At 50.7% G+C, this 27051-nt stretch overlaps 11 protein-coding genes across 11 annotated transcripts; 5 read left to right on the top strand and 6 right to left on the bottom strand.

Moving 5' to 3' along the window:
• Positions 1 to 176: 176 nt before the first annotated feature.
• On the top strand, positions 177 to 1137 carry CDV56_105558 (COG2 family protein; the record flags this gene model as incomplete). Its single annotated transcript, XM_026759177.1, has 2 exons — positions 177 to 191; positions 262 to 1137. The coding sequence occupies 2 exons, from the start codon at positions 177 to 179 to the stop codon at positions 1135 to 1137; spliced, it is 891 nt and encodes a 296-aa protein (XP_026612157.1).
• A 178-nt stretch (positions 1138 to 1315) lies between these two features.
• On the bottom strand, positions 1316 to 2266 carry CDV56_105472 (mitochondrial 54S ribosomal protein uL1m; the record flags this gene model as incomplete). Its single annotated transcript, XM_026759091.1, has 3 exons — positions 1316 to 1408; positions 1461 to 2025; positions 2094 to 2266. The coding sequence occupies 3 exons, from the start codon at positions 2264 to 2266 to the stop codon at positions 1316 to 1318; spliced, it is 831 nt and encodes a 276-aa protein (XP_026612156.1).
• A 305-nt stretch (positions 2267 to 2571) lies between these two features.
• Positions 2572 to 4944, top strand: CDV56_105258 (glutamate--tRNA ligase GUS1; the record flags this gene model as incomplete). Its single annotated transcript, XM_026758877.1, has 4 exons — positions 2572 to 2835; positions 2901 to 4024; positions 4075 to 4096; positions 4207 to 4944. 4 exons carry the CDS (start codon positions 2572 to 2574, stop codon positions 4942 to 4944), a joined length of 2148 nt encoding a protein of 715 aa, XP_026612155.1.
• A 1737-nt stretch (positions 4945 to 6681) lies between these two features.
• On the top strand, positions 6682 to 9893 carry CDV56_104870 (putative plasma membrane H(+)ATPase; the record flags this gene model as incomplete). Its single annotated transcript, XM_026758489.1, has 4 exons — positions 6682 to 7108; positions 7174 to 7397; positions 7457 to 8119; positions 8187 to 9893. 4 exons carry the CDS (start codon positions 6682 to 6684, stop codon positions 9891 to 9893), a joined length of 3021 nt encoding a protein of 1006 aa, XP_026612154.1.
• Positions 9894 to 10287: 394 nt separating this feature from the next.
• CDV56_104717 (NAD(P)/FAD-dependent oxidoreductase) lies at positions 10288 to 11574 on the bottom strand (the record flags this gene model as incomplete). Its single annotated transcript, XM_026758336.1, has 3 exons — positions 10288 to 10424; positions 10484 to 11281; positions 11349 to 11574. 3 exons carry the CDS (start codon positions 11572 to 11574, stop codon positions 10288 to 10290), a joined length of 1161 nt encoding a protein of 386 aa, XP_026612153.1.
• Positions 11575 to 12816: 1242 nt separating this feature from the next.
• On the bottom strand, positions 12817 to 14101 carry CDV56_104508 (glycoside hydrolase family 18 protein; the record flags this gene model as incomplete). Its single annotated transcript, XM_026758127.1, has 5 exons — positions 12817 to 13555; positions 13612 to 13739; positions 13792 to 13805; positions 13862 to 13924; positions 13993 to 14101. 5 exons carry the CDS (start codon positions 14099 to 14101, stop codon positions 12817 to 12819), a joined length of 1053 nt encoding a protein of 350 aa, XP_026612152.1.
• Positions 14102 to 15361: 1260 nt separating this feature from the next.
• On the bottom strand, positions 15362 to 17785 carry CDV56_104145 (uncharacterized protein; the record flags this gene model as incomplete). Its single annotated transcript, XM_026757764.1, has 5 exons — positions 15362 to 15959; positions 16025 to 16367; positions 17123 to 17403; positions 17479 to 17691; positions 17763 to 17785. 5 exons carry the CDS (start codon positions 17783 to 17785, stop codon positions 15362 to 15364), a joined length of 1458 nt encoding a protein of 485 aa, XP_026612151.1.
• An 891-nt stretch (positions 17786 to 18676) lies between these two features.
• Positions 18677 to 21692, bottom strand: CDV56_103747 (glucan 1,3-alpha-glucosidase ROT2; the record flags this gene model as incomplete). The annotated part of the gene is made up of 3 exons (XM_026757366.1): positions 18677 to 20741; positions 20796 to 21549; positions 21608 to 21692. The coding sequence occupies 3 exons, from the start codon at positions 21690 to 21692 to the stop codon at positions 18677 to 18679; spliced, it is 2904 nt and encodes a 967-aa protein (XP_026612150.1).
• A 464-nt stretch (positions 21693 to 22156) lies between these two features.
• On the top strand, positions 22157 to 23079 carry NDK1 (nucleoside-diphosphate kinase; the record flags this gene model as incomplete). The annotated part of the gene is made up of 7 exons (XM_026757231.1): positions 22157 to 22173; positions 22310 to 22340; positions 22424 to 22467; positions 22519 to 22622; positions 22693 to 22758; positions 22828 to 22892; positions 22945 to 23079. The coding sequence occupies 7 exons, from the start codon at positions 22157 to 22159 to the stop codon at positions 23077 to 23079; spliced, it is 462 nt and encodes a 153-aa protein (XP_026612149.1).
• Positions 23080 to 23303: 224 nt separating this feature from the next.
• On the bottom strand, positions 23304 to 23933 carry CDV56_103524 (uncharacterized protein; the record flags this gene model as incomplete). The annotated part of the gene is made up of 1 exon (XM_026757143.1): positions 23304 to 23933. The coding sequence occupies one exon, from the start codon at positions 23931 to 23933 to the stop codon at positions 23304 to 23306; it is 630 nt and encodes a 209-aa protein (XP_026612148.1).
• Positions 23934 to 24535: 602 nt separating this feature from the next.
• Positions 24536 to 26680, top strand: CDV56_103231 (methylenetetrahydrofolate reductase (NAD(P)H) MET12; the record flags this gene model as incomplete). The annotated part of the gene is made up of 2 exons (XM_026756850.1): positions 24536 to 24622; positions 24695 to 26680. 2 exons carry the CDS (start codon positions 24536 to 24538, stop codon positions 26678 to 26680), a joined length of 2073 nt encoding a protein of 690 aa, XP_026612147.1.
• Between the last annotated feature and the right edge of the window lie 371 nt (positions 26681 to 27051).

Genomic DNA, 27051 nt, shown 5'->3' with positions numbered 1-27051 from the left:
AGGTGGAGGAGATATGCGGACGGGTCATTACTGCGACTGCTACCAACTCACAATCATCATGTCTTGAGTCTTTGAGCCAACCGGCTATCTTTCCAGTATCCAGTAATCTTGCGAGTTTTTATCCCTGTTTGCACACTCAATCGCCATTAATCTGCTCAAGGTTCCTCTCAATCCAAATGAACAGGTTTCGTGTATGCAAGCACTCCGTGTATATGTCCCATTGGCTCCCCCGTCCAAGACACTGACTGTTCATGCTTATAGTTTGGCGACTCCGAGGAGTCGGCCTCGGATCTTGACGATGATACCTCCGACCTCCCATTCCCTGAGCCTCTCACTCGATCCTCATTCCTCGCCCCCGACTTCGAACCCGCAAACTACCTCTCGTCCTTGACCAATCGACACCAGAGCCTCGAAGACCTTCGGCAAGAACTGCGGAATCTAGACCAGTTGCTCAGCCGGGAGTTGCTAGATCTAGTCAATGAGAACTATGGTGATTTCTTATCGCTTGGCAGTGCATTACAAGGGGGCGAAGAGAAGGTCGAGCAGGTTCGGGTTGGACTGTTGTCGTTTCAGAGGGAGGTTCAAGCGATACGGGACAAGGTCGAAGCGAGGCAAAGCGATATGGAACAGCTCTTGAATGAAAAGAGGCGACTGAGAGGACATGCAAACATCGCTCAGGCTCTGTTAGACTTCGCAGAGCGTGTTGAGGAGCTGGAGAAACGATTGATGATTGGCGACGCACCGACCCAGCACCGACGAGAATCGGTCGAGGGATTCGACACGGACTCTGACCTGCTGGACAGTGAGAGTGAGGAAAGTGACGAAGAAGATCTGCCCGCCGGCTCACCTGCAGCGCCACTGGTGTCTCTACGAAGACTGGAAAATCACATACAGAAATACGTCTACCTCACTCGACTCGCGTCGCGGATCGGCGTTGATCATCCATTCTTACTTAACCAACAACCTCGATTAGCGAAGATCAGGGCCACGGTGCTCGTGGACCTGAAGACAGCACTTGAGCAAGCAAGTCATGCTGGTGAGAGGCGGGATACGAAAACGCTGGCCGTATTGCGACTCTACAAACTCATGGGCGAGGATACCAGTGCAGTAACAGCATTGAAGAACCTGAAGATATAAGCTTCACCCTTGTGCATTGGCAAGACTCATTTTGCATAGCGGAGGCGTTTAGGATCAGGCTTGAGCTTCTAGAAATATATGTTCTCAGAAAACACCATTATGCACCGTGCTCTTCCCAAAGAATAACGTGATCTGTATAATATACACCCAAGAAAATGGACCGAAGAAATCACATATGTTACAAGCCGGTCAAAGACGTGGTGTCAGGAGAATTGTCGGACTTGAACTCTCCATTCAGACTGAAGCCGGGGCCGTTTGTCGAGCTCAGAACCTGGTGCTGGTCAATACGGATTCCAGGATCGCGATATTAGAAGCCAACTTACGACTTCGTAGATCTCCTTAACAATGCGATCGTTGAGGCTAGCGGCGTCCTTCTTCACCTGCTCAATCGTCGCGCGCAAATTGTCCCTCAGTTGTTCGGGGGAAAAGGCCAATTGCCCAATCGGTAGTCGAATAACAGCATCACGCTCTCTGTATACCGTACCACCACGGAGCATCTCAACTCTAGCGGCCACATCTTCAACCACAGTACCGGTCTTGATGCTTGGCATCAAGCCTCTGGGACCAAGAATCCTGCCCAACCCGGCTTTGTTCAAAGCGTCCAAACTATCGGGGTGACAAATGCAGCGATCGAATTCAATCTTGCCCGCTTTGACCGCATCGAATACTTCCTGTTCACCGACCAGAACAGCTCCAGCCGCTCGGGCTTCTTTCTCGTGTCTTGTCCCAGGGGGGCACACTACACAAATTCGCGATTCGGTCTGGACAGAGTGAGGAAATCTGAGCATGTTACGGATGACCGGCCCGTCTCGCTTTGTTTTCAAACGGATATGAATTTCGTATTTGGAGACAGTCGGTTCGCGACCAACTTCGAATGCACGGAGATATCTGCAGTAGGAAAGTCAGAGGATTAGCGAGATACGCAAGTGAAAGGACGCAACCCAGACAATATCTACCTTATCGCATCGCAGAGCGCAAATTGTTCAACATCCTTGAGATCTTTCTGCTTGAACTCCCTAGGACCCTTCTTTTCCTTCTTGCTCTTTACCTTGGCCTTTTTGCCTTGGGCTTGAGGGTTGCTCTTGGCTCCTCGGACCTGTTGGTGAAAGCTCGAGAGCAAAGGCGCCATTGTTCTTTGACGAAGAGGCGGCTGACATGTTGAAAGAATGCTCCTTGCCACAGACGGCAAGATCGAGCCGTAGGAGGACATGGCGTTAAGAGTTTGATCGATGCGAGCCTTGTTCAAACTCACTGGGCGACGGAGATGTTTTCTTCTCCGAAAGCTCTCTGTCTCGGCGGAGAAACGTGACGCCGGCGGAGTCCGTTTTGAGTCAAATGCCCCTCCAAATACTACTCGATTTTTGAAGAGATTCAACAGCCCACTTGTTACGGTCTCAGACGTCGATTTCACTTGAAGCGATCTCGAGGGCCGCAATGTCTCAGTATCAGCTTACTCTGGCCACCAGGGCCAATCAGCCCTATGTGCTTCCTGTCCTGCTGGTCGCAACTTCTCTCAATGAGGCGCGACCAAGCCCAGTGATATCGATCACCTATGAGGATACTGCACTTCTTCGTGAAGGCGATAAGGCCGTTGTGCAATACACCGGAGCTAGCGGTAATCCCGTATTTGGCACTATCAATGCTATTCAAGAACTCCGCAAAGACTTCCCCTTCCTTAACAGCAAGGATGAAAAGCTGGTAGGGCGCCATGGAAACTGACCGTTGATGAGCACTGATGGGCGATGCTAACACACGTCCTCTAGGAGAATGAGTGGCTGTCTCAGTTAGAAGCCTTTGCTCCTCTCGATTTCAAGGCCCTTGACCCTGAATTGCAGCGTCTCGATACCCACCTCCTGCTGCGATCCTTCGTCGTCGGTTACTCTCTCTCCACAGCCGATATCGCCCTTTGGGGTGCCATCCGAGGCAACCGGGTAGCCGTTTCAGCGATCAAGAAGGGCTCACTTGTCAATGTCACTCGTTGGTTTTATTTCTTGGAGGATCTTTGCCCATGGGCCACTTCTGCACTTGAGGCCCTGAACCAGGCTGCGAAGGAGAAGAAGACCGCCAAGGCGAAGGAGGGAGCCAGCTACGACATCGCTCTTCTCAATACTGAGAAGGGAGTGGTGACAAGATTTCCTCCCGAGCCTTCAGGTTATCTTCACATCGGTCACGCAAAAGCTGCACTGCTCAATGACTACTTCGCGCACGAGAAGTATAATGGTACCCTTCTTGTCCGCTTCGACGACACAAATCCTTCGAATGAGAAACTCGAGTTCCAGGACGCCATTATTGAGGATCTTGCTCTCATGGGCATCAAGCCCGACAAGATGAGCTACACCAGTGACTACTTCGACGAGCTTTACCAGTATGCTCTTCAAATTATTAAGGACGGCAACGCGTACGCCGATGATACCGAGAAGGAGGTCATGGCTGAGCAGAGAATGAATGGAAAGCCCAGCAAGCGTCGTGATGCATCCGTTGAGGAGAACCTTGCCCATTTCGAGGAGATGAAAAAGGGTACCCCTGAGGGTCTCCGTTGGTGTATCCGAGCCAAGATGTCTGTTGATAACCCCAACAAGGCCATGCGTGATCCTGTCATCTACCGCTGCAACCCTGCTCCCCACCACCGCACTGGAACGAAGTGGAGGATCTACCCTACCTACGACTTCGCCTGCCCTATCGTCGACTCAATTGAGGGTGTGACTCATGCCCTCAGAACTATTGAGTACCGCGATCGCAACCCTCAATACCAGTGGTTCTTGGACACACTCAAGCTTCGCCATGTCCAAATCTGGGATTTCGCTCGCATGAACTTCATTCGCACATTGCTATCTAAGAGAAAACTTACCAAGCTCGTTAACCAAGGCATCGTCTGGGGATGGGATGAGTAAGTCTACCTTTAATTCCACTGATTTCTTGTCTTACTTACGATGTCAGTCCTCGTTTCCCCACCATCCGAGTAAGTAACAGGCCTGATCATACCTACGAATCCCCATTTTGATAAGTCATTTTTTATTATCTGGCCTATCCCCCCTGTACGGTTAACTCCCCAGGCTAACCATTTTATAGGGCATTCGACGAAGAGGAATGACCATCCCTGCCCTGAGAGAATTCATTCTTAAGCAGGGGCCCAGCAAGAACATCACCAACCTTGACTGGACTCTGATCTGGGCAACCAACAAGAAGTACATTGACCCCGTCGCGCCTCGTCACACTGCCATTCTCAAGAAGGATATGGTCAAGGCGATCATCAAGGGAGCCCCGGCTACACCCTACACGGAAGAGAAACCCAAGCACGGCAAGAACCCTGCAGTTGGCATGAAGAAGGTGGCTTTTAGTGGCACCATCGTTCTTGACCAGGAAGATGCCAAGAGCTTCACGCAAGATGAAGAGATCACCCTGATGAGCTGGGGCAATGCCATTGTCCGTAAGATTGAGACCGATCCTGCATTGGGCATCGTCAAGGAGCTGGAGCTAGAACTCCACCTGGAGGGTGACTTCAAAAAGACGGAGAAGAAGGTCACATGGCTGTCTACTGAGGGACAGGAGCTAATTCCCGTGGAATTGGTTGATTTCGACTACCTGCTCAACAAGGACTCCCTGCAGGAGGACGACGTCCTCGAGGATGTTCTGAACAAGAACACCGAGTTCAGAGAGGACGCTGTTGCTGACTGCAACGTCGCTGAACTGAAGGAAGGTGATATCATCCAGTTCGAGCGCAAGGGCTACTACCGTGTTGACAGAGCCTATGCACCCGGCAAGCCGGCTGTTTTGTTCAACATTCCCACCGGCAAGACGGGCAAATAAATGAATAGTTATATGTTTGGGAGCAACGAAGCCACGCATGTGTCTACGATGTAGATATTAGAAGCATGAAAAAGAGAATTAGATAGAGTGAATCCATCTGTCAGTATGTTGAATCTTTTGCCTGACGAATAAGTATAGGTATTCGTTGCAGAAAGATGAATACCTATGCTTATTCCTTTCTTCTCTGTGATAATGATTTCTTTACTCGCCCTAAAAATCCCAACATTTGAAGGAAGCAAATGGGGTCCGTGCATTTTCTAGATACCATCTCCACCGCTCCACTTCATTGATCATCTTGTTCTAACAGTTCACCACACACATACTAGAGTTCATATTAAGCTTCTTCCGGCTGCATTGACACGATACAGTCATGATTTCATGAACAGGCAAAGATGATCTTCATGACGTCGAAGACAAAACTACCTTACCTCCTTGGGTGGACCTGAGCCATCCGGCGAGAACCGACAGCGTTGTTCCGCGGCTTGCCAGTTGGTATGTGGTCGTCGTCTACTTGATCATCCTTCCTATCTTCCTTTCGCCTTGGTCGCTTTGGATCATTTTTGTCGCTTTGTAAAACGTTCGTCCACTGTGTGTTTCTACTTAGTTTGGGATTTGTCTACGCTCACCAGCTAACGGAGCCAGACCTTCCTAACAGTCCCACGCCTGATCTGTACTAATTCCTAATGACGAGAGACCACGCAGGATGATGAGAAGATTACGTCTAGACCATGTCAAGACCCTACAGAGATAACATCACTTGGTTTCAGAAAGCCAAAAAGGGCCCCATAAAAATGAAATACGTTAGGTTACATACGACAGCCGGATCATTCGGGAGCGCTAAATTGGCATTGCAACGGGCTGTCCGGTACTCGAGAACTACTCTCACTGCCAGCGTCTCCTACTCCGCAACCCTATCGACGCCATCCCCTTCCCCACACACCTTCTGCTGAGCCTATGGGCGTCTTGAAAAGACCTGCCGTAGCAAGAAAATAAGGAACAAGCTTCAGCTATAGTTTCATCCCGATTCGTCTCTTAGCCGCTATCTCCATCGTCTCCTGTCAAGCTTCCGTGGTTCCCGTGGGGTCTATGCCGATGGTATCCCATACCTCAAAGCTTAGAGATCACAGCAGGGTCATGCTGTTTTCGCTGTTTTCCCTGAGTTAGTCGATTCTCATGGCGAGAAAAATGACCGGGACGTATGGAATACATCGCTTGCTTTTCGACTACCTAGGTGTAGTGGATATGCCACGGCGCTGTCTCATACGTCAAGACCATCAGGAATTGCCGAATCATCAGTCAAGACCCCTAGGTTACCTGTAGTCTCTGACTGGGGTTGAGGATACAGCTGCGCTCAAAGCTCCTGATTAGCCTGCTCTCCATTCCGCCCCAAGCCAGTCTATACTACGTCAACATTTGCTGTCTGCGTTTAAAGCTTTTTGCCGGCCAGGGTAATGACCTGCTCCAGGCCCCTGCCTTTCAGGAAAGTTGGACATTCGGACAATCCTCCATTATCCTTACCATCTTGCCTGGGCGCGAAGGGGAGATCTCTCATTAGCACAGCCCATCATCTACCGCTCTTTTCTCCAGGACCTTGCATTGCTCCATCTCAATTTCGTTCTCTACTTTTTCTAGGCTGACGGGGAACCTGGCTTGGGAATTCTTCGAAGCTCAGGGACGTCGGTTGCAGAACTCCTTTTTTGACGCCCTAGGCACTAGGCAGGTTGTTAAGGGGCAAAGATGGCTGAACAAGCTCCCTCTCAAGGTGATGTCGAACGCACAGCCCCATCCCGTACCTCTCGCCAATCTTCAAGACGTATATCCCGTGTGTCTTACAAAGAGGATTGGGCGAATCTTGATGAGTATGGCAAGCTTGTGAAGTATGTCTCGACCTACCGCGAGCCTGGCAAAGAAGAGGGGGTGGAAGAAGAACAAGTGAAGCGAGTCTGGTACGCTCCTTGGAAGAAGCGCAAGGTCAAAGTCAAACAAGTTGATCAAGAACCGGGCCAATTCCCGGAAGAGTGGCTCATGACAGACATTCGTCAAGGCCTGCCCAGCTCGGAAGTTCCTATCAGACGTCGCCGCTCGGGATGGAATGAACTCACGTCTGAGAAAGAAAACCCAATCGCCAAAATCCTGTCCTATTTCAGAGGCCCAATTCTCTATGGTATGACTTATGACTTAGATCCGTCAACGCATAAGTACAATGATTCTAATCCTGCATCTTCACAGTCATGGAATTGGCCGTCCTTCTTGCGGCAGGTCTGGATGACTGGATTGACTTTGGTGTCATTATTGGTATCTTGTGTCTGAACGCCTCAGTCGGTTGGTATCAGGAAAAACAGGCTGCCGACGTTGTTGCCAGCTTGAAGGGAGACATTGCCATGAGAGCGACGGTCGTTCGTGATGGTCAGCAACAAGAGATCTTGGCCCGAGAGCTTGTTCCTGGTGATGTGGTATGTGACAGTCGAACATTAGGATAAGCTGTCTTTCTTATGCTGACGCCCCTTTCTAGATCATTATTGGTGAAGGTCAAGTGGTCCCTGCTGATGCAAAGGTTATCTGCGATTACAATGACCCCAATGGTTGGGAGGAATTCAAAAGAATGCAGGAACAAGGTGATCTCAGTAGCACTTCTGAGTCCGATCTCGAGGACAATGGGGAAAAGGGTAAGGAAGGGGAGGAGCAACAGCAGTCCTCCCGAAAACGCAGCCACCCCATCCTTGCCTGTGATCATTCGGCCATTACAGGAGAATCTCTCGCTGTCGATCGCTATATGGGTCAGATGATCTACTACACCACCGGTTGCAAGCGCGGCAAGGCCTACGCAGTTGTCCAGACAGGTGCCAGGACTTCTTTCGTTGGCAAAACTGCCTCCATGGTTTTGGCAGCCAAGGGTGCAGGGCATTTCGAAATTGTCATGGACAATATCGGTACATCCCTTCTGGTTATTGTCATGGCATGGATTTTGGCTGCCTGGATTGGCGGCTTCTTCCGCCATATTCCCATTGCTTCGCCTCCCCAGCAGACGCTTCTCCACTATACACTGTCGTTGCTGATTATCGGTGTCCCCGTCGGTCTTCCCGTCGTGACCACCACTACTATGGCTGTTGGAGCAGCTTATCTGGCAAAGAAGAAAGCCATCGTGCAAAAACTGACTGCGATTGAATCACTTGCTGTACGTTGAATTTTTTTTTTTGCTCCGGATGATGGATTGAATAGAGTGCTAACAAAGAACACGGCAGGGCGTCGATATCCTCTGCTCTGATAAAACGGGAACATTGACCGCCAACAAGTTGAGCATCCGAGAGCCGTATGTGGCAGAGGGTGTGGACGTTGACTGGATGTTTGCCGTGGCAGCCCTGGCATCATCTCATAATATCGAATCGCTTGATCCCATCGATAAGGTCACCATTCTCACTCTCAGGCAGTATCCTAAAGCAAGAGAGATTCTTCGACGGGGTTGGAAGACCGAAAAATATATCCCATTCGACCCCGTCTCCAAACGAATCGTGACCGTGGCCACCTGTGATGGAATCAGGTATACCTGTACCAAGGGTGCCCCCAAGGCAGTGCTTTCCCTTACCAACTGTCCTAAAGAAGTTGCCGATGTCTACAAGAACAAGGCGCAGGAATTTGCCCACAGAGGCTTCCGATCCTTGGGTGTTGCGGTCCAGAAAGAGGGAGAGGATTGGACGCTTCTTGGTATGCTTCCCATGTTTGATCCGCCTCGGGAAGATACCGCGCATACAATCAATGAAGCCCAGAACCTTGGAATCAGTGTCAAGATGCTTACAGGTGATGCATTGGCTATTGCCAAGGAGACATGCAAAATGCTCGCACTGGGAACCAAAGTGTATAATTCCGATAAGCTCATCCATGGTGGCCTGAGTGGCGTCATGGCAAGTGATCTGGTTGAAAAAGCCGACGGCTTCGCGGAAGTGTTCCCAGAGCATAAGTATCAGGTGGTGCAAATGCTCCAGGAGCGAGGACACCTAACGGCCATGACCGGTGACGGTGTGAACGATGCGCCATCATTGAAGAAAGCTGATTGCGGTATTGCGGTAGAGGGCGCGACCGAGGCAGCGCAATCTGCGTCGGACATCGTGTTCTTGGAGCCCGGGTTGTCTACCATCATTGACTCGATTAAGGTGGCTCGGCAAATTTTCCACCGCATGAAGTCCTACATCCAATATCGTATTGCGCTTTGCTTGCACCTGGAGATCTACCTGGTCACATCCATGATTATCCTCAACGAAAGCATTCGCGTTGAGTTGATTGTTTTCCTTGCTCTTTTCGCCGATTTAGCTACTGTGGCAGTGGCGTATGATAATGCTTCCTTTGAACTGCGGCCTGTGGAGTGGCAACTTCCTAAGATCTGGTTCATCTCCGTGCTTCTAGGCTTGCTGTTGGCGATGGGTACCTGGGTCGTGCGCGGCACCATGTTCCTTCCGTCCGGCGGTATCATCCAGAACTGGGGCTCTATCCAGGAAGTCCTGTTCCTGGAAGTCGCCCTCACCGAGAACTGGCTCATTTTCGTTACTCGCGGCGTGGAGACTTGGCCGTCCATCCACCTAGTCACTGCCATTTTGGGCGTGGACGTCCTGGCAACCATTTTCTGCCTTTTCGGCTGGTTCACGAATGAGACAATGCCGACAAAGCCCGCCGACAAGTTCGTCGAAACCCGCAACGGTTGGACGGATATCGTCACTGTCGTCCGTGTCTGGGGCTACTCGCTCGGTGTGGAGATCGTCATTGCGCTTGTGTACTTCATGCTCAACAAGTTCAAGTGGCTCGATAACCTCGGTAGAGCCAAGCGAGACAAGGGCGATATCAAGATCGAGAATCTGCTCGGTCACCTCGCTCGGTTGACCATCGAGTACGATCAGCCCGGTCAGCCCAAGGGTCGCTTCTCCCTTACAGCCAGCAAGGAAGAGGAGGAGGCCGAGTAGATGCAGTTGCTCTAGAGGCTGGGCTAGGTATCACGATACCTTGTGTTTGTACGGTTCTTCATGTCTGCCAAGATGGGCGGTCTAACCTGACTGCAATAGCATACCTCGCCTATGCTCATCGTGTCACAAGCATGTGTCCTGGTCTGAGGAGTTTGAAAAACTTATGGTAATATGATAATTTGAGGCCGAGGAAGGGAGAGGAAGAGAGAGAGGAGGTGATGCAATAATCATTAATACTTAAATCGTTGGAAGAGGGTAATTCGATATGCTCGATCTCCATATACCTATGTGGCACACTTTAATATCAGAAGCTTGAATATTACTTCGGATTACTATCATATCTAACCCTATAGAACTAATGATACGTAGATTCGTGATGGTGAATAACATCCGGCTAGGCACGACGGACGCGCTCCCACAGCTTCTCCAGATCGCTTCCCATGCGTCTCTCTGCTTCCTTCTCCATGGCCCGTCTGGAGGGCAGAGTCCGCTTGGAGACGGCGGCCTGGGATTCCTCGCGGGCCATTTCGACTATTGATACAGATCATCAGCGCGGTCCGCTTCGATTCGCCATCTGTAGGAATACATACCGTGAACAAAGACAGCGGCTCTCTTGCCGCTGAACATGGCATGCGGCACGTTGGTGCTTCCATCGCTATTGGCGTCGCCGACAGCGAAAACACCGGCCATGCTCGTCCGCATACCATTGATGTTGGTGTCGATCTTGTTACCCTGCATCTTCAATCCCAGGTCCTCGGGAATGGTCGAGCGCTGCTCGGAGGGAAAATTGGTAATGAAGGCATTGCGGTTGACGGAGGTGCCATCCGCGAGGTTGACCTTGAAGAGGTCGAACTGGCGGCCCTTGTCATCGTGGACTTCCTCGCCGTCCTGCAGGCGCTCGATGGATTCGATGGTCTCGTTGTTCAGCGCGATGTTGTACGCCTCCAGCTGCTTCTTCCAGTTGGGATACTTCTCGGCGAGCGCGGCCTCGGTCTCGGGGGTCTGGGTGCCGTTCACGAACGCGATGATGTCTGTGTTGAGCGTGTACACTTCCAGCACGCTGCCCACGACATCGACGAGGGAGCCCAGGATACCGAAGGGCTGGTCTCGGTGCTCCCAGCCATCGCACCAGGGGCACCAGTACACGCCTTTTCCCCAGGCTTCCTCCAGGCCGGGCGTGTCCGGCAAGATGTCCTTCATGCCGGTGCCGAGGATGAGCTTGCGGGCTGTGTAGGCTTCACCGGCCACCGAGGCACTGAAGTAGGTACTGTTGCTGTCCTCGTCGGTGATGATGATGACCGAGTCGACTTTTTCGTTAATCCAGGTGGTCTGGTTGTACTTGGAGATTTGGCTGCGGGCCAGTGCTCGGAAGTCGCTGGGGACGGTTCCTGATGAATACTGAGTGTTAGTCCGCACAACCTCGTATATTGAAGATCGAGGAAGAGGGGCGTTTACCGTCGTTGCCGATGACATCGTGCATGTTCCTGGTGGGAGCATTGCGATACTCGCCCGAGTCAAACAGGACGTTCTTGCGGCGCACCCGCGACAGACCACTGGCGGCGCTCAGACCAGAGGGGCCTCCACCGATGATCATCACCTCATAGTCAGTCTGGGGGACAGAAGCCGCCAGGGCGACAGTGAGGGAGGAGAAGATGGTGTATAGAAGGGACTTGGGAGCCATCCTGACGACGAGGTAGAGAAACAGTGGAGGGAGGGAGGTCAGAACAGTGACCCAGGAAGACCCTATCCATGTGGGCTCAAGCACTGTTTAAATAGGCAAGCTGAGCAGGGCGAGAAGGAGACGAAGCACTGACCATAGGCATACGATGCAAGATAAAGTGATTGGTCGGGATTGGAATCGACATCGTGCATCCATCCTTTTTTTCCAGAGACTATCCAAGGAAAGAACCTCAGCTGCAGTGGCTGGCTGGGGAATTGGATCGACATTCCACATCCCCTGCACCTGCATCTGCATCTGCATAACCATGATGAGAACTTGGAAATCGACTTCGTACCACAGTCCACACGGGCGGGTAGGTTATATTGCTTTTTCTTCCTGGATATCCAATTTTGTTGACTTGATGAGGTTATCCATAGGTCCGCTGGCCTTCTAAGTAGAGGTGCAACGAAATGTCAGACAGTGTACGGAGTAGACGCAAACAAAATTTGTGGAAGAAGGATTGACAGTAACACAGACCAGTGATCCGTCTGGCAATATCCATGGCAATGATGGCATAAATACCAGCTTAGAGGAGGGAACACCTGCCTCTTGTCGATCCGAGCAGCGAAGCAGGCATGTCTGTGACACCTCCGCAGTTTGCATACATAGTGAATCCACAGCAGGAGAGTGAGTGATGATCAGCTTCAATAATGAAGCAGAGAATGCATTTAATCAGGGGTTGGTACCGCAATTGTGTAAGTTCGAGGAGACAATATCCAGATACAGTCACCAGTGAAGGAGGAAGATCAGCAGGGCTGAAAATCAATAGTTTGGCCACAGACATGCACATCTTCCAGTAGTCAGTCTACTGCTATGATTGATGGAGCATCGAATCAAGTTTTCAAGTTGATCTGAGCTGTGATTACAAAAGTAGTCATCTATGTCTTTTGAATTTGGTTTTGTTCCCTTACTCCATAGAGGGATAACAACCACAAATTCACGATATATATTCAATGATGATGGATTGGTCACACAAGTCGCAATCCAGTCAACTGCACAGTCGAGGTGATATTACTATTGACTATATTGATTAAGATATATGCACGCCATTGAGCAGTACATCAATCGCTTCAAGATGAACATGGCAAAAATAGACAATATAAACAATCCAACCCCCTCCTGATGCGATAAACCTAAACATTTGCAGGGGAGAAAGTCAGATACCAGGTCAATGCGGGCACTTCAAGCAAGCACTGCAGCCCTTCAGAACCAGCCGTGAGGTCGGTAGCTGTACGAACGGCGAATGCGGGATGCAGTCTTGCCCAACGCTTGGGCGACGCCATCGAGGAAGCCCTTGTTGCCGTAGGCCTGCGTGACGTCCCACATCATCACGCCGCCAAAGCTGCTAAAAGTCTTGCTGTATTCAATAATCGGCTTCAGAGTCTCCACGGGCACATAGCCTGAGCCTGCCGCCCCAGTGTTGGCGGGCACGCCGAGGAATACCTTGGCTTTCTTGTTCTGAGACACCGTCTTGGCCCAGTTGTCCCAGACGTCAAAATCGAAGCTACTCTGCTTGTCCGCTCCGGCCTCAAACGAGTTCAATCCACACCAGTTGTTGTAGAATTGGACGAACACAGCATCAATGGACACCGGTCCATTGAGTATATCCTTATCGGCGGCGTCGGGGTACGGGCATTGGGGTGCAGCCGTTAAGAAATACTGTTTGCTATGATCGGCATCCATCAATTCGCGAAGCCTGTTCGCGAAGGGAGCCATATTATTGACGGTGGCTTCGAAATCGAAGTCAAACCCGTCTACCGTCGCATTCCCGAACGGCCGACGGGCCGTCGCGTTGACGGACGGGGGTCCAAAGGTCTGCCAGACCAACTCGGCACCAGCCTTTGCAGCGGATTCAGAACTGAAGCCTCCTTCGCTGTACGTGGCGCCGCCAATAGAAAGCAGAATGGTCTTTCCTTTCTTCTGACACGTCGTGATATCCGCCCTGAACGGGCTGTTAGCGTTTCAGCTGTAAGGAAAGCACAACAGCCCGGAGCTCACCCAATCTGAGGGCAATTGCGAAGGTTGCTATCTTTGAAGATTGTACAATTGTCATTCGCATTGGAAAAGTCGATTTCAGGAACGCCACCCTGGCCGTTGATTCTCATGAGAAATGCGAGTTCAAGAACCTGAAAAGCATCGTGAGTCAAAGCATCATCCGAGCTTGATATCATCCCATACATCAATCTTAGGATCTAGTGAGGTTTTCATTAGCATATTAGCCTGGAATTATTCAACATCTTTGACTCACCATCACAGTAAAACGAAAGACGCTGCTGCGCCAAATCTCCAGTTCCCCGAAAAGAATTCTGACCTGTGACCGACAACACGTTTACCAGATCAGTCAACGATTCCCAATAGTGCACAGAGGCTGAGACATACCCCAGTATACAGCGACGTTGGAGGAAGACGAGAGTTCGAGTTTGGCATACACTCCTTCCAGAGAAGCTGCCGCTGCCGTCAAGGCAAGAAGTTGTTTTAGAAAAGACATGGTGGAAAGGACAGACAGCTCGAAGTATTTCCAGCGAAAGAGTGAAATGACTTGTCTACGAAGTCAAAAGAGTGCAGGTAGTATTTCAAAAGACAGGACAGGGCTGAAGAAAGCCCCCGAGGTTCTAGTACCGACTGGATGAATCTGATAGAATGGACATCAGTACAAAATCAAGCGATTGTTCGAATCGAAAATGACAGACCTACTTATAGCTCATTATTGCCATTGTCGATGTCAGTTGACCGAGGCTTTTTCCCCTTCGACTGACCAGGCATTCCTTCCTCTCGGTGCCTTCGATCTTTGGAAGTGTCATACTGTCAGCTCACCAAAACAGAATGCCAGATTCAATCAATAAGCCTGTTTTCCAGGTTTCCCGCTCCTTAGATTGCTGCAGACACGGGCCATAGCATTCCAGAGGCGTTGTCGGGGGACTCATGCTGCCCGAGGAATGCTGGAGTTTCTGTTTCGGGATATAAACTTGCAATATCAGTGACAACTGATAACGTACGCTGACGACGCTCGTAGCTGGGGACAAGCTTAGAGAAATATTTGAAGGTACGGACTAAAGTGTGTGCGCAGTTCGTCAGTGAAGTCAAAGAACGCGGTGTTGCATCAGATCTCAGCCGTTATCACAAGAGAGACAGGCGACGGAGAATGTCGACTATCGATGGAGGATCAGGATTAAGGCCGAGGCGCTGCCAAGCTCATGTCTTCGGTATGCAATCTCGTCATGAGGACGTTCCTTGAATATATGCCCATGTGCCGTGCTACCTCTGCCCGAGGACAAACACAGAATCAAAGCTATGCCGTCATACGCGGCAAGGAGGAGACGCATTGAACTGCTAACATGTTCCCTGAGACGATTCCTCGCAGGGAACGAGTACTGATAAATCAAGCCACTGTTGTCACTTCCACTGTTTCATGCTTCATGAGCTTTTGCTGTTCTGCATCAGCGTTGAGACGTTGATGGACATCACATTTTCACATGCTCAACCAGATGGTACATGCAGGGAATGTCTCCTATGTGATGATCATTAGGTTGGGTCAAGAAAGTTCAAGGTGCCAGAGCTCAAAAGTATAAAGCAATAGTAGTCGTGGTGATGAACCACGAAATGAAACAAGGCGAGAAGCGATGTGTATAGTTTGAAGAAAGACGTGATTTGTGTTCCGTGTTCTCTAGACATATTCACCATGCGGTTTTGCACTCTACTGAAGATTAAGCGACATATTCATGCTTGTAACCCACATGGCCCTGGGAGATCACCGAGGAATTCCAATCACCCTCGTGGCGGCTTCATCGTTCGACATCCCAGAGTCAATGACTCCAGCGACCTTGAGCACGTCCACAACACCGTCCACAACCTTCCGGTCCACGCCCCTTGTACTGCCGGTAAATCTGACATCCTTCAGCCACTCCTTTGCATCTTCTTCAATGTATGTGCATCCCAGTTCTCCTGTACCCAGAAGCCTCACAACCTGATCGTGATTGGCCTGGAATTCCTTGATACCTTGGTCCAGCACATGAAACAATTGCTGGAGTTTCTCGTCATGTTCGGGGTCAGGGAAGACTGAGGTGGATGCGACAATAAGCCAGGACGGCCATGGGGTGAATATCTCACCGATCTTCTTCAGTGGCGGGTGAGGCTTGTCTAAGGTCGCGTGGAAGTACGGTTTTGTGGTAAAATGTTCCCACATGAAGAATTCAGCCGAGGGCGCGGGAGGCTGATCGGGGTGCGAGGCATCGTACCCTGTCACCCCATTCCGCAAAGCCTGGAAGGGACCAAGGACAACCGGTGTCAAGGAGTCGGGCTTCCAGCCGTGCTTCTGTGCCAGCACAAAGGACATGATATGGGAGCCACTGTAATGGCAAAACAAGGTCAGTCATCTATCCCAAGGAATCACGTCCAAGACAACTCCACTGACCTTCCGAGACGGCTGACACCAACTCTCTTATCCTTTAGATCTGCAACAGTGTGAAGCTCCTCTCGCTCCCGGCCGGTGATAATCGCCCACCGCAGCGGTGTATCAACCCAATGGCCAACCACCTTGTAACCCCCCGAGGCAGCATCCTTCTGAGCCTGCTGCTTACCAGCTAACCCAGCAATCCATCCCTCGGTCAGCCCAATTGCGATATCAATCTCCTTCTCCCGAAGGGATGTGATCATGTGCCCCGTTCCGGAGGGGAACGGAGTCAACGTGATCTTGAATGGAAGAGAGGAGGCGGCTGGCGAGCGAAGGGCCAGGTGGAGAGGAGCGAGGTAGTGCTCTACATGTCGTCAGAGAAGATTTTCAATGCAGGTATCGAGATAACATATGCGATGACACCCAAATGAGGGGTTAATAACTATGCTGACAGTTGAGGATGTTTTTATGTAACGGAATCATCGGCACCACGGTTTGCGCCCATTACGTCAAACGACAAGCAGAGCAGATGACTATGGGGGAAGGATTGCTTACCTGGCACGTAGCCAATTTGGATTGAGGCCATGATTGGAGTAGTTATTGTCTATCAATTGGAATAGGCGAGCGATAGTGATGTTACTTTTTATTTGACTTTTGACGAGGAGACAAGACAGGCTTGTTTTCTAAGCAGCGGGGTAGCCGCGGGGGAGCCCTTTTTTTTATCATCGCTCAGGCCAGCAGTTATCAGTGGTCACGTAACGATGGAGTAAAGCCCGTCGTCCGCTGAATGTTATTCGCTTCTGTGCAATAGGTAGTAATTACAGGGAAAGGACACTTCAATAAATCAGGACAATCATGAATTAGTCTATTCCGTTCTACATCTCTATATCAAGTCGACCTCGCGCGCAAGGTCTGTATTAAGTATATATCTACAATGCATCATGCTCTCGTGGGCATATCAAAAGGCCGTCATCATAACTCAGGTCATCCGTATATCTTTCTCCTCGGCTGGCCAGCTGGCGTTGTTATGCCTAGGGCTGCCCGCAGCCCTGAGTGTATGGCGCGAATACATCCAGAATTGCACCCCGAGGTAGAGGTCACACACGCACTGGAACATACCACACAACCGAAAGGCCCAGGGAATCACTTCTTTGCTGCAGAAGAAGTAACTCATTTTCATGACATCACCAAGAATCCAAGCTGCCAGCACCGAAACCCGGAATCCTTTGCACGAACGAGTCCGGTGATTGGCAATGATCTGAGGGAGAGGCAGGATAGCTTCTACAGCCAGACCAGCATAGCCCAGTAGGTTCACGTAGAAGTCCGATTCAGCGATGGGCGGCAGAAGGATCTGGACGAATGATAGCGCCCCGACGAAGTAGGCCAAGAACATCCAGTACCTATGTAGACCCAAACGTCAATTAGCATCGAACCCGCAGACCACGTTTAGAAAGCTATCGGGAACAAAGACGTACGGCTTTGCGGACTTCCACTGCCAGAATTCGTATGGTCTGACAGACCCCTTCTCATCCAAATTGCTAAACGGAACATGCTCCACCCCATTTTTCACACCCGGCGACGGCCGGTTATCCAACGCAACTTTGAGCAAGACGATCTGGACCCCAATCATGATCACCGCTTGTACGAGCAGCGAGAGCGAGTAGTAGTGACCAAACCAGTAAAACACTCTAAAAACAGGAATGTTAACGTCATTGTGCATTGAATGAGCAGCCGCGGTTAACACTTGGGCCTTTCTTACTTGAGGATGGATGCGACGAGCATGATCAAAGGGATGTCGAGGGAGAACCCCCCCGAATTCCTTGATCGATGTATACTGAGAATCTGATCCGTATAGGACGTGAGGGGGGAAGTGATAAGACTATTTCACGCGAATGTCCAGCAGTCAGCATTCCGATGCCACTTGAAGACCTCGATCGCTGACTAGCTCCCCGAAGGATCTGAGCTACGATAAATGGGAACATACAACATGGGGGCTCCATATTCAAGAGCCAGCGATATGAGATACATGGTGCATCCAATCAGTGAAAAAGAGTATCCGATGTCAAGAAGATGGTCGTAGCTGTTGATCGAATCGCTTGCTGAGTGCTCTTTGCAGGAAGCGGGACCTCGCGGATTCTAGAGAAGAATGATGATTGAGCGGTGATTTAGGGGTCGTCCAAAAGCAGAGATGACCGATGAAAGGATACAACAGGATCCAGTAGACTCAAGAGCTCTCCATGAAACGAGGATGTCTAATATATCGAGCAGGTTGAATCCAGGATGCTTATCGCAATGCGCAACATAAAATAATGGGACAAAGCCAAGCACTCTTGCAGAGATCAATCACGAATAGAGTCCTTAGAAAAAGAAGTGCCATGGCCGGAAGCGTCTTGTTTTCGCTTTTCCTGCGGATCTGCTTAGTTCAGCGGCCCCATGACGCTTTACCTATTCTGGCTTAGGGCACTTTTGTCTATTCCTCGTTGCCTGGAGTTTCAGGCAACACATGCTCCTAGTTGTGAGATGAGATTTGAGCTTCGATGAAGTAGGTAGTATTATTCCCTGCCTCCTGCGCACTAGCATCATGAAATACAGGCAAACAGGGATATGATTCACATTGCATGGTGTATGTTTGTCATTCAAATCATGTATATATATACTCCGGTGTGACAAATTCTAGAACTCAATCTTCCATGTCTTTCCAATGCCAACATTGGGGTTCTTCACCACAGCATACGGGGCCTTGCCAGCCTGCTGGGCGTGATACTCCAAGGGAGCGGTAGAAGCCATCTTTGCGCCGTCTTCGATGACGGTCACAGACGCCCTTCCCTGCCACTCCTTGGGAGCGTCGACGACAACCACCTTTTCAACCCGAACATTCGCCAGGCTCTTCAGGTACTCGGCTGTCTTCGAACCCTTGGTTCCGATGTCTTCCGACGAGAGGGTGGATTTTTCAAATCTGAGGCGGCGATGAATGTATCCACCCTGCTCGTAGTTGAACGTTTCCCCATCATCAACATAGAGTGTACCTTCGGCCTCTCCGTGCTTGTCGAGGATGATCACAAGCGTATAAGGATCCCACTTCATCAATCCGCTGCTGCGACGTGCGCGGTCCTTGCGAGGGATGATATGACCACCCTGCATCAACAACGGGACCTTCTCAATGGGGGCAGGCACCGTATGTCTCTTGCCCGCTCCTTGGTAGACAGTATAATCATAGTAATCGTAGTACTTCTCATCATCAGCGATGTAGATGTCTGCGGTGGTGACGCCCTCCGCGACAACAGGTTTGGTCAGTAGGCCAGTAGATCCAAGGTAGAGTTGGTCATCAATGGTAAAGCCTTGTTCGTCCGCCGGGTGGACATAATACTGGGGCCGGACAATGGGCATTCCATTCACCGAAGCTTCATGGAATGCAGTGTACCATGCAGGCAGCAGTTGATATCTCAGACGGATAGCCTGGGATATGATCGACCTGAATGGTTCAGCGATCAAGTAGGGCTCTCGTCTGCGAGTGTCGATGTGCGCATGCGCACGGAAGAAGGGATACCAAATGCCGGTCTGATACCACCGGGTCAAAAGTTCTTTGCTTGGGTTCTGGAAAAACCCGCCAACGTCGGCCCCGGCAAACGGGAACCCGGCAATGCCGTTGTTCAAAACCATAGGCAGGGACGCGGCCAGGTGTTCCCAAGTGGCTTGATTGTCTCCCGTCCACATAGCAGACACCCGTTGAGCCCCAGCGTAGAATGACCGCGTCAAAACAAAGGGCCTACGAACCACGCCTTTCTTTCGCTCCAACATGGCATTGTATGTTGCGTTGACAAAGGTCAGTCCGTTGACATTGTGCACGTCGCGATGTTCCCAGTTGCCATGGTGCATGTTGTCCTTGGGCATAGTGGTTTCCGGCCCATTGAAGACGGAGGGTTCATTCATGTCATTCCAAATGAAGACGTTCGGCTGGGTGCCCTTGAATTTGTCGTATTTGAACAAGCCAGTCCACCATTTGATTGCTTCGGGGTTAAAACAGTCCACCCAGTGAGATGAGCCAGGCCAACACCAGCCTTCGTAGATCTCCCCGTTCTTACTCTTGGTAGCGAGATCCTTGCTCTTCAGCTCTTCAGAGATGGAGTATCCCTCCTTGCTTTTAATGTGAGGATCAATGATCACCACGAGTTTGCGCTCAGAGTCATCAAGCTGCTCTTCCATACCCTTTGGGTCAGGGAAAGTCAGAGGGTCCCAGGTAAAATACTTCCTGTCATCCGTGTACTCAATGTCGAGCCAAATCACATCGTAAGGGATCTGATACTTGTCAAACTTGCGATCGACTTCCTTGACATCCTCGTCAGTGACATAATTCCACCGACACTGGTGGTAAGCGATGGCGAACTGTTGAGGTAATTGTGTGTAGCCGGTAAGTTCACCGTAAGTCTTGCTGATCTCTTGCGGAGTGGGACCCAAGAAGACGAACAAATCAATACGTCCAGATTCGGAAAACCAGTGTGTTTGAGTGTCTGTCTTTGAACCCACTCCAAGAGAAAGAGGGTTGGGCGAGGACTTTGACTTGACAATGTCGACCCAGGTCTCAGCAGCGTTGAGCCAGAAGACACCCACAGTAGAGTCCTTCCTGTGGGCTTGCATGAACGGGATGGCGCCATAGAGGGTCATGGGGCTGTTGAGCTCATACTCAAAGACGTCCGAATTGTACATGCGATAAGGTTCCTCATGGTTTCCATCACCGCCCCTTCAATTTGGTCAGCTTTGCGTCTCTAGAGTGGCGGGGACATGTACGACCTACCTAGTTTCTTTCAGAGACATCGAGTCGGCATGCTCTGGAATTCCAAAAACATGGCTGTAGCCAGGGAATGTGATGTCCAGGCCGATACTCTCTGGGCCTCTCGGCTTGGAGTCGGTGTTTCCACCAAAACTTTCCTCCCACCAGGTGCTTTCATCTTGCTGAGATCCTGGTTTTTCCTGGTCATTGCCACCCTCTGCCACATCCACCTTTGGCCGCCAATGTTCCATGTTGAGGTAGCCCTTGTTATTCACTTGGACATGGCTCTGGCCATCGCGTCGAAAATCGACGCTGAATGGTGCATGGCGAACGATCGCGTGAAACTGTTTATCCGGACCGTACAGTACCTTTGTGAATCCAGTCTCGGATTCTGGATCCACAGCGGCAGTTTTGCTCGATTCTAAGCCACCAACCAGCGCCCATTTCTCTGCTTCGTTGTATCGCTCCTTGCGCGCTTGGCTATTGTGTCGGAGTTCAATTTCGCCCTTCATCCGTTTCTCTTCGTCGACCACGATGCGCGCAGCTCCAGACTCCAGGAAAGAGATCGCAAGTGGCAGCTTGACTTTCTCATTGGCAGATATCGACTTGAGAATTGTCCCTTGCAATTGGCCGTCTTTGAAGTAAATTGAAGAGGGATCGAGTTCATATGGTGAATTCCAAGACGCGCCTTGGGCGGAGACGTCATCTGCGAATGCTCGGTTCCGCTTACAGAAACCCGATTGAGAGCATTTCTTGAAGTTCTCATGCTTCACAGTAACTGGCGGACTTAGTCAGATGACGATACAATTGGAATACCTCGAGTGCATAGAGCTCACCTCCGGGTACAATAAGACACCCAAGAAGGACGACCAACGAGAGCAGTAGCGTCCATCTGGTGAAAGCCGATCTGCTCGAGGCCATGTTTGAGCGAATCGATGCAATCAGAGACACTCAACCTCTGAAAGTACCGTAGTTACAAAACTTTCTGTGCTGACCTGCATCTACTAGAGGTGGAGGCTAACACAAGCAATCATGAAGAGAGGAATATTAATAGATAGATACCGCAGGCGATGATTCCAGGCTGGCCAGATTGGCAGATCGGGGGGAATTCGGGGTAAGCTAACATCCAACTTGGGTTAGGCTGGCACTAGTACTAAATGGGTAGCTACTAAGGTAGCTGCTGAAACCTGAGGCATACAGGCAAGGCATTCAGGCATCAAGCCATGGATTTGGCCTGCCCCTCCTGCCCCACTCTGCGTTGCAGTCCCCTCCTTATAATAATTTCGCCAACTCACCGAAAGTCTACCTCTTTTTCTCTCTCTTGAGCTGTTAACCAACCTCAATCGTTCTCCAGTATCTCCATCATCTCTTATCAATCTCTCGAAATGTCCAACGAGCAGACGTAAGTTGACATATTCCATCCCACTTCCGTGCTCAATCCCAAGTTTCCCCTTCTTCTTTTTCCCCTTATTTTCCCCCGACGCTGCTTCGGGGGTTGTCCTCTCATCTATGCGAGTAAAGCTAATCAATTCCTACAGCTTCATTGCCATCAAGCCCGATGGTGTCCAGGTATGAGACTATGACCGTCTTGCTGATGTTCAATGGACATCACTACTTCGAATGAGCACGGGACTGACTTTGTCATCCTTCAGCGCGGACTCGTCGGCCCCATCATCACTCGCTTCGAGAACCGTGGGTATGTTTTTCCTACGACTCAATAACTATTACTCGCTCTAACTGTGCACAGCTTCAAGCTCGTTGCCATGAAGCTGGTCTCTCCTCCCCAGTCCCAGCTTGAGCAGCACTACGCCGACCTCTCCGACAAGCCCTTCTTCAAGGGTCTTGTTTCCTGTGAGCTTTCCCTTCACATCCGAAACTTATTGTATCTCTCTTCATGATGGTGACTAACCACTACATATAGACATGCTCAGCGGCCCCATCTGCGCTATGGTCTGGGAGGGCCGTGATGCCGTCAAGACCGGCCGTAGTAAGTTCCCGTCAATCAATCGATGTGTTTCAGGTAGGGGACGGGCATATGCTAATGGTGCGACAATAGCCATCCTCGGTGCCACCAACCCTCTTGCCTCCGCTCCCGGCACCATCCGTGGTGACTACGCTATCGTAAGCTCAATTCGGACCCCAATATCAGGGTATTTCGCTCACATTGCATTAGGACGTCGGCCGCAACGTCTGCCACGGTTCCGACAGCGTCGAGAACGCCAGGAAGGAGATTGCCCTCTGGTTCAAGCCTGAGGAGCTCATCTCCTGGAAGAGCGCCGCCTTCGACTGGATCTACGAGAAGGCTTAAATTTCTCCGTTCGATCTTTTTGCTAGACATCTGCAATCCGTTACAGCTGATGGTGTAGGAGGCAGTGTAGACATACACCAGAAAAGTCCCTCGAGAAATAAAAATATACAGGACACCTACGGTGCCAATGGCCTCACTTGCTTCTCGTACCCTTCCACCGGAATCTGGGAGTAGTGCAGATGATTTCCCTTGTGGAGATATTGCATACAAGGTTCTATCACAAGCTACTTTTTCCTAAGGAGAGCCCCGACGCCTCTACCTACCGGAGCGAGAACAGATCTCGCAAACCATGGCGTTGCCCACACACTAGCGACTATCCGTACGGGTAGTAGAGCTTTGGTGATCGCATAGGCAGTCGCGAACTCAAGCACAAGGCGAACGCCTTTTCTATCCTCCGGTCTCAATTGGGATTGACCGGGCAATTCAGTAGTAGAATCATTGCCGGGAGCAGACTCATCAGACTTCACAATATCCACGTCGGCATCCTCCACCCAGCCTTTCTTTCGCAGCCAGCGACCGAATCGTCGAACTCCTTCGTCGAAGGCGCTATTTGAGGTGAAATCCGGCAACCAATCGCCATAATGGAACGTAGCGACCAGCCCGAACAAAGGAACAATGGCTGTAATTTCGTGTAGTATCAGAAATGACGTGATATGTGTGCCGGGTGCCCCCAGTAACGGGTTCGTATAAGAGCGTAAAAACCGCGGAAGGCGATCATTCAGCCTGTGGAGACGAGAGCGGTAGTCATTGGGACCTGTTGAGGGCGGAGTCGCCAGGCCACGCCGCAAGCGAGAATTGGAGCGCAACGATGGACGAAAAAAGCGTGAAGTCGCTGATGAACGCCGTAAAGCCATCTCAGCCAAGCTCTCGATGCCCAGTCAGGCCCGGCGTGGACTTGACTTGTTATTGCGAGATCAACTGAAGCAGAGAAGGTTCAATGCTGGCTCGTGAGCAGGCTTTCAGTTCCAACTTCAGAGATTATCTCAGCGACATATCAATGGCATTTCTGACTCTAGTAGAATCTTCAGGGCTGGCCCTCGATTGATGATTCCTCATCACCTTCAAGCGAACGAATTCTCTTACTGCGACGTCGAAGGAGCTTGGAGAGGTTTGCCTTGTTTGCACTCTGGCCAGCAGTGTCCGATGCCAGGAGACGAGACTATTGCTGCGTCTCGGAAACGAAATGTTGAAGGATGATAATGAACAATCTGATGATCCCAGGACGTAGCAAGTGTCATGCTCTACCTCATAGATTCCTTGAGATTGAATGAGCTGTAATGGTCGACCTCAATCTCTCTTTCTACTGGCCATGGTCGGCAATCGTGCATGCTTCCATATCCGTTGATCGGAGGGGTCAAACAAGTCCGACCCGCATAGCGCTGGCTCAAGTTCTCCTCCATCAACTTCAATCATCCCCCGCTATTTTCCTCACGACAGAGGAGAAATTCGGGCCAAAATGGAGAAGATCACTGACAAGATTGCGGCATTGCCGCCAGACGAGAATTACTTTTCTCTCGAGTTCTTCCCTCCCAAAACGCAGATGGTGGGGTATCCCCGCACTCGTTGACTCTTGTGGCGATGCGACCAGTTACTGATGATATTTTGAATATTGTAGGGCTTCGCCAATCTACAGGCTCGTTTAGAGCGCATGGCACAAGCGCTACGTCCCTTGTTCGTTACTGTCACTTGGGGTGCCGGTGGAAGTACTGCTGCCAGGTCGCTGGAGCTGGCAGAAATCTGCCAGCGTCAATTGCAGTTGACAACATGCCTTCATTTAACATGCACGAATATGAGTCGAGGGTTGATCGACAAGGCCTTGGAGGAGGCGAAGGTCCTCGGAATCCGAAACATCCTGGCGCTTCGCGGTGACCCGCCACGCAGTGAAGAGTACAACATGCACGGAGAAGACGATAGTAACAAAGACTTCACGTTCGCGGTGGACTTGGTACGATACATTCGCAAGAAGTACGGGGATTACTTCTGCCTGGGCGTCGCTGCATATCCTGAGGGGCACCCGGTCGATTCTTACCAGGACGTACAGGATCCGGTCAGGGATCTACCGTATCTGGTCGAGAAGACCCAGGCCGGTGCGGACTTCATCATGACTCAGTTGACATACGACATCGATGCCTACACAAAGTTTGAGAAAATGCTACGAAACCACGAGTCCGGTGCCTTTAAAACAATCCCAATTATCCCTGGGTTGATGCCTATTCACAGCTACAAGATTCTGACAAGAACCACGAAACTGAGCCATGTCCGGATTCCGCCGCCGATCATGTCGAAACTGGAAGCAGTGAAACACGATGACGATGCTGTGAAGCGCATCGGCGTTGATGCTCTAAGTGATTTAGTGGAGGCTATCCGGAAGATACCCTGCCCTGGGTTTAGAGGCTTCCACTTTTACACGCTGAACCTTGAAAAGACAGTTTCTTTTATCATCGAACGATGTGGTTTGATACCTGATGATCCTGAAGACTCTGATGCTGTTGCAGACGACGATTACGCCACTGCTCCCACTGGAGTTCAGATTCGTTCTCTATACCGGCGCAGGGCTTCCTCCATCAACTCACAGCCACATAACCGTGTCATTGTCGACAGGTTACAGATGCCCTCTGATAACTCATCGAGAGCGTCGACTACACATGAGGCGCCCGCCACTAGTGCGGGAATGCCTGCGATGCCCCCAGATCGCAACACAACGCTCCAGATTTCGGAGGGTCTTGGAGCGCTCGGCAGAGAAGCAACGTGGGACGATTTCCCTAACGGTCGTTGGGGCGACGCTCGCTCGCCGGCTTTCGGAGAGATTGATGGGTACGGTCCTTCGCTACACGTTTCGGCCACAGTCGCCCGGCGCATTTGGGGCTATCCTATGTCACGCGAAGACATAAGTACACTATTCCGTCGCCATGTCTCTGGCGACCTCTATATCGTTCCCTGGTCCGAAGGAGGGGCCGAAGAGAACAGCAGTGGCTTGAATGCTGAGACAGCAGTCATCCGACCCGAGTTACTGAAGCTCATTGACGGCAAAGGCTGGTGGACTCTGGCGTCCCAGCCGGCTGTCAATGGCGTCCGAAGCGACGATCCAACCTTTGGGTGGGGTCCTCCGGGTGAGGGCTTCGTCTTTCAGAAGCCATTCGTTGAATTCTTCTGTCCTACCAAAGACTTCCAGACGGTGCTCAAACCACTCTTCGCAAAGCACGGCCATGAGAAGCTCGCATGGTTTGCAACCAACGCGAAGGGCGAATTCGATTCCTCTCTTCCCGCCAACCCTGCCGATGCCGATACCATCGAGATGAATCCTAACAACGTCAACGCTGTGACGTGGGGTGTCTTCCGTGGCAAGGAAATAGTCACTCCAACCATCATTGAAGAAGTGAGCTTTAGGGCCTGGGGCGAAGAGGCGTACCGTATCTGGGATGAGTGGCGCCGGATCTATCCCCGTGGTACCCCGAGTGAGCGCTTCCTTGACGAAGTCAAGAACGATGTTTGGCTTGTGTGTGTCGTGGGGCAGGACTTTGGAGCCGGTACAGAAAACGGATCGGAAGAAGAACAGCACGAGACCAAGTGGATGTGGGATGTGTTGATCAACAGCCAGTGAGGTCTACAAGTACCTAGTTTGCAGGACGATCCGATCGTACTCAGAGTCGGAACAAGTCTGCTCGATTATGACAGGTGAATTTCGCCATGAGCATATCATGTTTTGGCGTCGTCTGCTACCGGGATCAAACATTTAGCTCTTTTGTACTTATGTGTGGAATGAACATTGAATGATATAGAAGAAATGAAGTGAATCTAAATTCATCCAAAGAAATATACACGAGGAGAATCCAAGTCAGTCGATGTGTGGATGATGGTATATGTTACGAGCAGCTCTAGCCATCATCCTCGAATGATAAATAATAATGCCTTGACCATGAAAGATAGAACAAGACCAACGCCACGGCGCCAGAAGCCTGTATTACGCTATTT

Source organism: Aspergillus thermomutatus (assembly GCF_002237265.1).
Source record: "Aspergillus thermomutatus strain HMR AF 39 chromosome Unknown NODE_186, whole genome shotgun sequence".
NCBI lineage: Eukaryota > Fungi > Ascomycota > Eurotiomycetes > Eurotiales > Aspergillaceae > Aspergillus > Aspergillus thermomutatus.
The sequence above is the reverse complement of the archived record's forward strand: the minus strand, read 5'-3'. Positions and strand labels throughout refer to the sequence as shown.